General features: G+C 38.8%; 1 protein-coding gene across 1 annotated transcript in view; it reads left to right on the top strand.

Moving 5' to 3' along the window:
- The first annotated feature begins 39 nt into the window (after nucleotides 1–39).
- kcnt2b (potassium sodium-activated channel subfamily T member 2b) overlaps nucleotides 40–13,322 on the top strand; it is a 112,533-nt gene continuing 99,250 nt past the window's right edge. Inside the window, exon 1 of the mRNA XM_067426941.1 lies at nucleotides 40–347. Coding sequence (XP_067283042.1) covers nucleotides 259–347 — 89 coding nt within the window. The 5' untranslated portion in view covers nucleotides 40–258. The remainder of the gene's footprint in view (nucleotides 348–13,322) is intronic.

Genomic DNA, 13,322 nt, shown 5'->3' with positions numbered 1-13,322 from the left:
CAACTGTTACAGCCGGTGTGTAACCGCTTGTGTCAGCAGTGGAGCAGGATGTCCAGGCAGGCGCTCTGAGGTCTTGTGTCAGTGTTTTGGGTGAGCTCGGGGAGGCACCAGTTGCTCAGTCGCTGCTGAGGATCCGTGTCTCCGTTACTGAGTGATGACAACACTTTATATGTGCGAGCGACCTGAAACAGTCACAGCGGAGGGATAAACGAGGGCGAAGGCGTTTTAATTTCCACCCCGCGTTGATTCGTGCCGACTATGGTGGAGCTGGAGAAGGAGGTTCTGCCGCTGCCGCCGCGGTACCGGTTCCGAGACCTGTTGCTCGGGGACTGGCAGGCGGACGACAGGTAGAGCAACTTCAACTCCTCAGCCTATGTTTACATACGTGCTTTACCAATGACACATGCTTCCAGTTGAAATAACTGCGTGTGAGCACTTGCACAGGGAATTACTCTAGAATTAATATGCATTGTAATAGTACGAGTAGCCTATTATGTAGTGTTAGATTCAGTAGTGTGGGCATACAGTAAAAATTCCAATTGACATTAGAGTATTAGTACCTGGTAATTAGATCAATAGCTATTGGTAGTAATAGGATCATTGGAATGCATTAGTATATAGTATAGGCTATTGGCAGCCTTTTACTGTAACCTACTATCAGTGTGAGTGTAGCTTTATACATCTGGCTGTCTCTTAAAACTTATTAAGCATCTTGTGATGTCTAGCTAGGCAGCCTGTGTGTTTATCCTATCATGCGTAGTTGTTTTATGCAGCCTGGTTACATTTTGATCTCTTTGACTTCAACAGCCATTTTACAGATAGCAAAAGCAGGATCAAAACAAACCGACAAATTTGTGTCCGTGCATGCTTGTGTCACATTTAATATCTGATGATGTATTGCACACCTCAGATGCTATTACTGCCTGTTTATTCAATTTAATCTAGCAGTTAGTAAGTGGAATGCATCATCAGGTCTTCAAATGAATGTGGAAACATGAAGAGGGTAGCCTATATTTAAATAAAATATTTTTAGTAGCCTATACTATAAAAGAAGGCCAGTACCACTAATATCAACACTGCCACGGATGTCTCTATTAAGTAGGTTTTCCCCCCTGTCAGTCCTGTGCCATTCTCCTAGGTTTACATTTTAAATACAGTGTAAATATGGCAGCTCACTATTGGCTGGTGTTGTTCACATGAGCAGCCAATGGTCGTTCTGATGAATCGCTTCGCTGCACTGTACAATGTAAACAGCGTAGGAGACTGACGCAGACGAGAAGAAATTGTCGAATCAAAACGGTATTTTTGTTTGTGTTTTGCGCACAAAAAGTATTCTCGTCGCTTCATAACATTTAGGTTGAACCACTCAAGTTACATGGACTTTTTCCCCCCCGATGTCTTTACTGCCTTTCTGTACCTTTAAAGTGTTAATCAATCTATGGAGGGGTCAGAAAGCTCTCGGATTTCATCAAAAATATCTTCATTTGTGTTCTGAAGATAAACAAAGGTCTTACTGGTTTCGAAAGACATGAGGGTGAGTAATTAATGGCAACATTTACATTTTTTTTTTGGTGAACTAACCCTTTAAAACTATTCAGCACCAACATTTTACATACAAGTAAACTTTTACCAATTCCCAATTCCAATTTTTAATCGCATAATAAGAACTATAGCCTAACTAATACGTCTAAACATTTTTAAAGACAAGAACAAATAAATTACAAGCAATAGCACAAATACAATGGAACAAACAGTGTTTTAAGTTTTTTTCAGATAGGTCTATCAGTAATATTTAGGTAAGAAATAGTATAGAAATGTACTAAAGTATTTAAATGGAAATTGACACTGTATTGTCTTCACTGTATAAATTAAATATATATATTTATCCTTATTACAGCTACAAAAGTTATTCAGTCAAGTGAGCATTTTCTCTTTTTTTGTTCTCTGCTCAACTGACTGTCGCAGGTTTATTAGGCTGCTGTCACTTTAAGACTCAATACACATTTATGCGTCTCTGACGCGATCATAAACATTAAAAAGCATATAAATCAAAACGATCTAATGTTGCTGAATAAAATGTCAACCCAGGATGAGCTACATCAGGACTTTGAAGCTTTAAAGGGGTGTTGATGGACTCAATAAAGTTCCTTGTCATCTGTTTTCCTCATTGTTCTGAAATGTGATCCTAATGTAAAAAAAAAAAAAAAAAACTTTTGTTCTAAAAAAATTTTTTTTAATGAAACTTACCAATATTTAATCATATAAAACAATGCTAAAAACAAAAAAAAAGGTTTGTTATATTACACATTACAACAAAATATTCCTAGGGCCATGACATTTTTTTAAATGATCAAAATTATCAAGTGTAATGATAAAAAAATTAATAATATTTTAAACGATTTTAATGTGCTAAACAGAAAATATTAATCACAGGAATTGTTGACTGTCCTAATATATTGACCTTTATCAGTTATCATTTATAATTTGCCAACTGTTGCAAATCTAACATTAACTTTTTTTAATGATGCCAATTATCCTGTGTTACCAGCAGCTAAACGTACACATGAGCTAAATATGCCATTTAGCCAGACAGTGGAACATAAAAATGAGCATTTTATGCTTGATACACTGTTGCTAGGTGAGGACTGAGGACCAAGACACTTTAGTCCTTTAGAAAGATAAGAATGAGTTTTCTCCCTCGCTTCTGGTCTTCCTGAGTGGGCGTTTAAAATGCACTAATTGGCGAGCGCTCATTCGTAAGGGGGTTAAAAGTAGGGGACATGCCTTCGTAAATGGAGCAACTACTTCAGGTGATAATTCCACATGTGAAACAGCCTCCATTTGACAGTTTCAAAGGGATCTCATTACTGAAATCATATCTAATCACTCTCACCTACTGGGGATTGATTATGTTATTTGCCTATCAGCGAGCTTGCGGGGGTGGCAAACGCCGTGGTCTGTCGCTCTCCCTGTGGATGCGTTTTGTAGTAGAGCTGATAAAGATAGGGAAGCTTGTTTCCTGTGCAGACAACCCACTGAACACTTTCATTGCATAAAGCTTACAATACACTACTCTCTCTCTGTGTGTGTGCGTGTGTGTGTCTGTGTGCGTGTGAAATATTAACCTGCTCAACCTGTCTCCCCGAGGACTCAAATAAGGATGTCTGGCTCCTTCTGCTCTGAATTAAAGACCTCGTAAAGCCAAAAGGCAAAGTCCAAGTATGGAAATCACTTTATGCCAATGTAAACAGAAAGTGGGCATTAAAGGAATCCACATTCTATCATAATTTACTTTCATTATTAATATTGCGGCATGAAAGAATCATCAGAATCTGAAGAACCATCATCTGCTCTTTTCCATCTATATGTTTCAGAGGCGTTTCCTCTGAGGAGGCAAGGGAGGCAGTCCCTCCTCAAAAAATAGGATGAGAATACAATTCATATTGCAAAAATAAAACAATGCAAAATTACAAAATGTGACATTAAAAGTGTCTAAATCGTAACTCGTTTTTCTAAAGTTACACTGTCAAGGATCTGTCTTGCCTCCCCTGAGCCCATTGACTTTTAATGCTTTTAACATGCAGTGGGTTCGGTGGTTGGGGGGTTAATTGAGAATGAATGGGTTAAAGTCACGTGAGAGGAGGAAATGCCTCCATCATGCGTTGATTGGACGGATAGGATTGGTTTGTATGATAAATCCCGCCTCTTGTTTTCGTGTGTGTTCCCAAATTGGTCTAAATGAACAACATTTTGGAGTTGATGGGAAACGCTGTGATTTCACACATTTTTTTATCGACATTTAGAAAATATCACAAAAGTTTTGAGCAAATCCGTAATGGTAAATGCAGATTTAATAAAGGAGTCAGGTTTTGACATCAGAGGTTTGGTAACGGGTACATGAAAACTACCATTATTTGATATGTACTTTTTTTTTTTTTTACAGAAAACAACTCAACTCTTTTAGTGATCAAACTGAACATAGTTTACATTGACTTCGTGTCTGGACTGTAAAGTGGACTCAAACCACTTTGTAGTGGTTATAGTGTTTCAAAACATTTATGATTAAACCCTCATGTTTTTAGGAATCCAATTAGTTTAAATATAAGAACATCAGCAACAGCATAATACTATAACTATATTGTCACTGTTTGGCTCAAGTTTCGCAAACCAGGCAATAAACATAGGAATAAGCGTACTACACAATTGAACAGAACTGCAAGTAACTGCGAAAAACAATGGGTTAACATAACAGCTAACACAAACGGAGACCAGACTAAGACTGAGTGAAGAGGATGAACTTAAATAGGGAACCAAAACAAGTTGATTAACAGGACACAGCTGGAACAGAATTAACTAATGAGGGTAACCAAGGAAACAGACAAGTGGCGGGAAACTAAGACAGAGAAACGTGACGAATACAAACGCACGACAGAAACAGACTATACATGTGACATATATAATAATACCTCTTTAGACATATTTTTTTGTAATACAGTTGTTCTGTGAAATACAATAAAAATTATAGCAATTGTATTTTACTCTACACAATGATAAAGTTCATATATTAAACTCTATGTCTAATCTATTCACTTTCCTGTGTTGTGTTAAACCCTCCAATTTTTATTTTGGTGTAAAACTGTCTCTGTTTAGTTGACAGCAGGTTTATAAATGCTTATTATGGTAAATCTGGTTAAATTATGTGCCAATATAATGAATCTGCCACATTCATTATATTGCATTCCCAAATATACATTAAACTTACTTAATTACAGCTCATTTGTAAACTATGTATTTATAGATTTATTGTATTGCCATCCCTTGTGGGAACATTTTTGGTTGTCCCATAAAACCTAAAAATCTAGTGTGTGTGTGTGTGTGTGTGTGTGTGTGCCTTGTAATCCCTACGTTATGGGGACAAAATGTCCCCACAAAGATGGCAATATCCGAAATCCTTATCCTTGTGGGGACATTTTTAGGTCCCCATGAGGAAAACATCTTATAAATTGCACAGAAGGAGTTTTTTTGAGAAAGTAAAAATGCAGAATGTTTCCTGTGATGGGTAGGTTTAGGGGCAGGGGTAGTGTAAGGGGATAGGATGTACAGTTTGTACAGTATGAAATCCATTACGCCTATGGAATGTCCCCATAAAACATGGAAACACGACGTGTGTGTGTGTGTGTGTGAGTGTGTGTGTGTGTGTGTGTGTGTGTGTGTGTGTGTGTGTGTGTGTGTGTGTGTGTGTGTGTGTGTGTGTGTGTGTGTGTGTGTGTGTGTGTGTGTCAGAGGCAGTAATTCCTCTTCCCTGAAGATCCCATGTCATGGTGTTCCTCTCTGTGTGTTGTCACTATCACCTCCTTACATGCATAACAAACACACTGTGGATAGCTAGATAGACAATGCACAGTGGCCTACTGCAATTCAAGGGGTTCCATGTGATCCATGTGATGGTGTTCTGTGGTGGATGATTGGTGAATCTGTGCTCAGGGGGATATTATGGTGTGGGGCTGTTTCTCAGGGGTTGGGGTTGGCCCCTTAGTTCCAGTGAAAGGAACTCTTAATGCTTCAGCACACCAAGACATTTTGGACAATTTCATGCTCCCAACTTTGTGGGAAAAACTTTGGGGATGGCCCCTTCCTGTTCCAGCATGACTGCGCACCGGCACACAAAGCAAGGTCCATAAAGACATGGATGAGAGAGTTTGGTGTGGAGGAACTTGACTGGTCTGCACAGAGTCCTGACCTCAACCTGATAGATCACCTTTGGGATGAATTAGAGCGGAGACTGAGAGCCAGGCCTACACGCCCAACATCAGTGCCTGAACGTCACAAATTCGCTTCTAGAAGAACGGCCAAAAATGTCCATAAGCACACTTGTGGAAAGCCTTCCCAGAAGAGTTGAAGCTGTTATAGCTGTAAAGGGTGGGCCAACTCCATATTAAACCCTACAAATTAAGAATGGGATGTCACTAAAGTTCCTGTAACAGAAGGTGTGCCAAAACCTTTGGCAATATACTGTATATTATGATAATATAAATTACTCTTTCAATGCCCTTACATAGTGCCAGTTAGTGTAGTGGGTTGATGCATGATATGCTTGGGCATGAGAGCATAGACATTTCATATTTATATAAAATATCCAGGGTTGGATTTAATTTGCAATTTTGATTATTTTTATATGAGGTCCTGATAAATGCAATTTCAAATATTCTGCTTTCTCACATAACGCAGTGAAACAGCCCCTGCATAGAGTGAATCATTGATTTTTGAGCCATTGATATAATCCAATTCAGCACCGCTCTCACAGTTAACACCTGGTAATGTCGCACTTGAGAAGGATGTTAACCTTTAGCACCCTGCTAAGATATAGTTCGGGGAACAAGCCTAGAAAAGGTATACCTTTAGTTAAGTTATACCTTTAGAGTCTTCGTAGTGTGGTAAGAAAAAATGTTATCGGGAAACCCATGCAGCCCTGGTCTTTAATAATGTTCTCAGAGCATTATTAATTGTTTAAGAACATTCAAAAGTAACATTTAGAGAATATTCAGGAATAACATTTTCATCACTTAATGTAAGCATTAGGGAAAATGTTCAAAGAAGGTTTTTTTTTTTTCCGTAAGCAGGGTCAAATTTATTTTTTAAACAGCTTACTTAACTTTTGATCTTGACATAATTATACTGAAGTGATTCTGAGAATCTTTAATAAACATTCGATTACATCACAGGACCGACGCATTTACTCTTCTGAAAGGTACAGAGACTTTAGGGAGAAGCAAGTAGCTATTTGAGGAAAATACCTGACAAACGTTGTGTCAGAGGGACTTGATTAGGTTTGAGCAGAAGACAGTAAGTTCTGGGGAATGAAGGCCTAGCGGCGATTAAAAGTGACAGACAGGTTAATTCAGCAGCCAAATCTTGTCCTACATGTCTTACACCTCTCACTTCTATTAATCTCCTACGCAAGTCTCTAGTGTACACACACACACAAACACACGGATGCCTACGCATATATATGCAACAACACTCTGTCAGCCACTTATGCCCTCTTGATTCTAGCTAAACACACTTGTGTTTTTGAACTTTTGTTTTGAACCATATACTCTTTCCCTGTACTCTGTGCGTGTTTGTTCAGATTATTTGAGTACCTCGTCGAATAACCCATATAACCAACCCCATTACCTTTTGAAAAGCTCACACCGCCAACAACGGAGGCTCAAGAGCCGTCATCTGAGCTGTGGATGTATCAGAATTTGCATCTGCAAGTTGCTGTAAAGCATGTCAGCTAATTCGGACGTGTGTTGGTTGGAAAAAAGACAATTATTTAATCTCAAAAGATAAACAGGACTGTGGTTTTAATGTCTTATATGGATTCCCAGCTGTAATTGACATAATACTAAAAGCACATTTGTTCTGTTAATGGCAGCATGTGAGTTGCCATGATTTTCTTGAGCTCAGAATGTGGTTCTGGGCAGCAGATGCAGGAACCGGGCCTTCCAGACATCCTCTTCTGATCCAGCGGGAACGTAACGGAAAACCGGCATTATTGACAGTATCTAGAGATCTAATTACCTCTATGTTTTCATTAATGGAGTCATATTATTATTGTTTTTTTAATCATTTCATTTTTCGTCAATCAAAACATCATTAGCCCATTTAATAAAAAAATAAAAAAACATTAAATGTCTAAGTTAGCCCACCCACAGGATATTAACGTGGCCTTGAAAGGTCTCTGAAAATGGGAAATTATACAAAATATGAAAAGCATTAAAACTGGGGCGGGAGGGTTGTCAGTTATTGTTGTTGTGGTGGGGGTTGTCAGTGAATATTCAGATCTGTCGTCATGTATGGGACTATTTATTGATTATATATTGGAATATTATACACTGTAACGTCTAAGTTAAATGTTTACACCTTAAACCAGCTAGGAGACATTTTATTAAGTATTTCTTTTAATAATTCTATATGTAGACAGCATTTTACATCATGATCAAGTGGCAACCTCCCCCAGTTTCTGTTGAAGCCAATGCGGAAGTGACTTAAACTGCAATTCATCGACTGGCCACTAGGAACAGGCTCCAGAAGAGAGCAGAATCTCATTGAGCCCCATGTTAAAAGGCCCAAATGTACAGTAGGAAAAAAAAAGTTTTGGGTTTTGGTCTATATGGCTAAATTTGCCCTTCATGACAACTGTGAGGGGGTGAATTTTTTTAATAAATCATTCGTCTACATTATATAAAGCCTTAAAGTTTTGCATAATTAAGGGCGTGGTCACTTTGATTGACAGATAGCCATTTATCCGCTGTCTGTTAGTCATCGCATCACCTCAGCTCCGCCCACGCCCCGCCTCTTTGCCCATTGTTTGTTTCCCAGGAGTGACGCGGTAGAGAGACTCTAGTCTCTACTTTACGCTTCAAAACGGCTCTTCAGAATCCCATGGGTGATGTCATGAATACTATGTCCATATTTGTTTACAGTCTATGGTCAGGATACACGTTTTGACCTAACTTCTTAAATTCAGACCGCCTGTTGCTTCCCTACGATTGATTCTTGTGTCCCGATACCCATATTCATTTACGAATGGCTACACCCTACGTTAAAATGGACCGCACCAAGATCGGGTTGATATCGTGAAGTCTGAATTTGGTCATGCAATACTGTTGGAAAAAAAGAAGACAAGGAAAGCTGCATTACAAAATCTGAAAGTGCATTACTGTCACTCTACTAAAAAATATAGCAGCATTTACTCACTCCATAAGGATCCAAATAGTAATATTCTTTAGTGAGCTGTTCTTTTTTTATACATACCTAGCCTTGATCAGACAGTGTCGAGTACATAATGGAAGGCCCAAATTAAACCGTCTCACCAGTCTATTAAACCAAGAGCATTTCTGTTTCTGACAATAACCCATGACTCAGAAATATTACATGAATAGCTGTAGCATTTCAGATCTGGTGTGGGTTGATGCAACGGTTCTCACTGTAAAACGAGCAGTCTAGCCTTTGCTTTGAACAAGAGTTAAAATAAAGCTTCAGGCATTGATTAAAAGAGAACGTGACTGCCACTCTTTATCTTTGATTTACTCCAAAGCCATGCCGAAACACCATCCAATCACAAACAAAATGATAAAATCAACATCTCCAGTCTCGCACACAAATTCACTCTCGCACACACACACGCAAACACACTCCATCCATCATGCTCAGTCACACACTGACACCTTTTTTTGCAGAACGTGCTTCACAAGCGGCGCCGTTCATCTAAACCGGTAGAATGGGACTACAGTGGCCCGCAGCTCAGTGATGGCACTTGGCTCGGTATTACCATACAAATAACAGCCTTCAGTCTTACAGGCCAGATCTTTTTATTGACTTTGCCGCTGTGTCTCCCACTTCGCAGACTTCCCCCTGCAGCCCCATTATTCCTCTTTAAGCTCCTTGTCTAGCATCGACCTTGATGAACTAGCTTATACAGCTCAGAGAGGGAAAGCTCTGGATTAGATCAACAAGTCACTTGTTGTGTATGCTTTAAAAGAAACTGAAATTAAAGGGTTCAGTGGAATGACCATATAATATTGGTTAAATACTTTACACGATATAGACCAGGGGTCCCCAATCTCGGTCCTGGAGGGCCACTGTCCTGCACAGTTTAGGTGTGTTTGATTGGGGTTGGAGCTAAACTCTGCAGGAAAGTGGCCCTCCAGGACCGAGATTGGGGACCCCTGATAGACTATACAGAAGTAATGTGTATACAGTGGCGTAACTTTGTTTTAAAAAGTGGGTGGGACATAAATTGCGTATCATATGCACGCGAAAAACTGCGTACTATATGCACGCTAAAGCTCATTTTGACGTTCATGTGGGGCGTATGGGGGCGCTCATACGTCAAAATGAGTTTTGGATGCATATGGTAGGCAGTTTTTCGCGTGCATATGATATGCACTATATGGCGTATTAAGGGGGGTTGCATTACTAATACAATGTTGTATCAGATGTAAAATATGTACAATAACAATTGCAGAAAAATTAGTATTAAGATGTCCGTAAATCAATTAAATAGTTCATTTATTGATATAGATCTCATTTAATTACTGCATCTAAACACAATAAAGCGTTGTGCCAAGGTTTTTTCACGTGAATAAAGGCATATAGATTTGCACACTTTGCTTATAATCCCTGGTCTAGTGTGTTAAATTTGTTAGAAGTTCTCGTTTCTAATCTGCCCTCGTAGCCTATTTTTTCTCTCATCAAAACCGAATATCATTAGTACATCAAGAGAAGGGACATTTTTTGTGCATTTTGTTTCGTGATCTGACCGGAACAAATAGAAAGTCTCTGCAACGGCGTTATATCGTTAGATTAAAGCGCTCGTCTGTGTGAAGACTGCATGAGCCGCGAGAGAAATCTGCAGCACTGATAACAGCGGCAACGAGCGCCAGATCGCCTCTTATTTAACAAACGAACAAAATGATGCTCTTCTAGTTAACCAGAGATGTTTTGTTTGTATAAGTTAGGTTCATCCGTGAAGCAAGATGTTTTAAAAAAAGTGGTGGGGACATGTCCCCCCTGTCCCACCCGTAAATTACGCCTATGTATATATACCTTCATTATATATAACCAGGAGTTCAGAGGTGTTTTTAGCCATTTGCCAGTATAAACCATATTCAGGTTAGATACCATATTGAATTCATTCCGGAATAAAACAAGGCTTATGAGTCATCCAAACAGAATAATTTTTTTCCATTGCAGTGTGTTACCTTTTCATTTCTATTAAAACACGCACTAGAGGGACTTATATAACCATTGCGCTCATGTCTTGCATCTGCATTGCGCAGCGTTCTAAAAACACGGAGCAAAAGTTCAAATTTGGTCAGCTTTTCAAAAGACTTGTCTTTATTCACTATTCCACTGCCCATGTTTTTTTTTAGCATAGACTGTAAAAAAAAATAGTAAGTAGTGTCAGTGACGTCACCTATAGGATTCTGAAGAGCAGTTCAGTCATCTTTTTCGCCAGACGTCACTCCCGGATAACAGAAAATGGGCAAAGAGGCGGGACGTGGCTGGAGCTGAGGATAGCGATGACTAACAGACAGCAGACAAACGGCAATCCACCTGTCACTCATAATGGCCACGCCTTTAATTGTGCAGTACTTTAAGGCTTTATATAATGTAAACGAATGAGTTATTTAAAAAAAATCACTGTCCTTACTGTTGTCATGAAGGGCAAAATTAGCCATACAGTATAGACCAAAACCACTATTTTTACCAGACTGTAAACATGTTTTTTTCTACTGTAAAGTTGGGTATTTTAAAATGGGGCTCAATGAGATTCTGCTCCCTTCTGGAGCCTGACCCTAGTGACCAGTCAATGAATTACAGTTTAAGTCACGACCGTATTGCCTTCCAGGGAAATTTCGGGAGGTTGCAACTTGGTTTTTAGCCAGCTGAAACCCCCAAGCCGCGAGGATGAAAACACAGGAAAAAAGCACTTTGGTGTCCAAAAGGCGTTTTTGCCCAAGTCTAGCATGTTTTTCAATGGGAGCACCACTTTTTAAAATGGCAGGAGCGTAACGAGGCATCTATTTTACAATGAATCGCTGTTTAATATGTGTTTTTTTAAGAACACCAATAGTTTAGGAATGTTCAACTTTGGGTAAAATGCTTTGGGTTGCTGTCCAATCACAGTGGAGGAGGGGCGGGACAAATACAATACCAAACCACTGCCGCATTCTACAACAACAACAACAAGCATAATAACAGAACAAAATCATTTAAAACAAGAGCCAGAGCAAATGCTTTACATTCCATCAACATTTTTCTATAGAAACAATAATACAGAAACAAAATCTGTGAAATTAGAAATTACTAGTAACACTTCCGCAGATATTCTGAATCAAAGCAAGCAAAGCGTCTCAACTGAAAAATAAATGCTGTGATGCGAAATTGTCACAGCTAAGTATTTTCAGCTGGCTAATAAACTTTGGTGGACACACTGCCTTAAAGTCTTTACAATGGCACACACATAAAAGGTCCTAGTTCACGTAACTGTCATAACTCACAACTCAGGTTCGTCAGCTGAACAATTGCTATTTTGTTAAACATCAGTAGAATCTATTGAATGCACTGTAGTCCATCCATCACAGCCTTGTTGTTATTCTTGTCAAAAAAATTATAATGTGCTACTCTAACTAAGATCTCTTAAGGGCACAGGATCATGTTAAGTGAAATAGAGTTCCCTTATTTTGCAGGGGTGTCTAGGAAAAAAACAATAATAATACATATACAACATATGTATGTTAAATTCTGAAAACTTTGGGAGGAGTGCTGTGGTGTATAAGTATGGCCTTCAAAGGATGTCACTTGTTAATGTAGCCTAAACATAATTTTACAAGCTACTGTTATCATTAACCTTATCATTAACCCAGCAGATGAACAGAAACATTAACAGTTATGCAGAACATTAGCAGGATTCCCTCTCTACAAAGTATGTGGCCTCTAAAATATTAACATCAGCTTAACAGCTAATTAACTTACAGTCTATACATCTCACTTATGTGGATTGCCTTAACATCATGTCTGAGCAAATCTGAGATTACCAAGTGAAATTTTGAGACATCACCCATAACTAAGATTCAAATATATTGATTAAAAAGGCGATAAACTAGCATTGAAAAAATGTCATATCTGGGGTGCATTTCCAAAAGCATAGTTAGCCAATTATGGTTGCAGATTTTATTGTTACCCACACAATTCAACAATTTTGGTGTTTTCCAAAACCTTGGTTCTACGGGTTTATGAACCAGGGACCAGCTAGTTAATTTCTCCAATGATGCATCATGCTATGGTAGTTAAGTAGTGAGATACATCTCCTGATTGGATGTATTATATATTAGATGATATATACCTCCATCGCATATTACCCTGCCGACCTGTATAATTTGGTCAAACTTTGCGTTTATTTGACATCAATTAGAGTGTGGGTTTAATTAACTTGGACTATAATAAACCTTAGAGCCTCGGGCTTGTGGGAGTGTGACAGTATCACGACTGTGGACCTGCCAAATTAAACCAAGCTTCCCACACTTTATTTAAAAAAAAGGCAAAATCTAATTAATAATTAAAGGCAGAGCCGATTCTTGTGGGTCCTTTGGGGATAAATTAAGATCCTGAAAATTAGGCTGAATGGTCTGTGTGCTGACAATGTATGGTACCTGTCAGGGAATACCCTTGCTAGCCTTGGTGTAAGCTAAACAGATTCTCCCATGATGTCTGTCTGTGCATGTGTAGTATTGTGTATCTCTGCTGCCAGGATATTTTTTCAACACACT

Source organism: Pseudorasbora parva, chromosome 2 (genome assembly GCF_024679245.1).
Source record: "Pseudorasbora parva isolate DD20220531a chromosome 2, ASM2467924v1, whole genome shotgun sequence".
In the NCBI taxonomy this organism is placed as follows: Eukaryota; Metazoa; Chordata; class Actinopteri; order Cypriniformes; family Gobionidae; genus Pseudorasbora; species Pseudorasbora parva.
The sequence above is the reverse complement of the archived record's forward strand: the minus strand, read 5'-3'. Positions and strand labels throughout refer to the sequence as shown.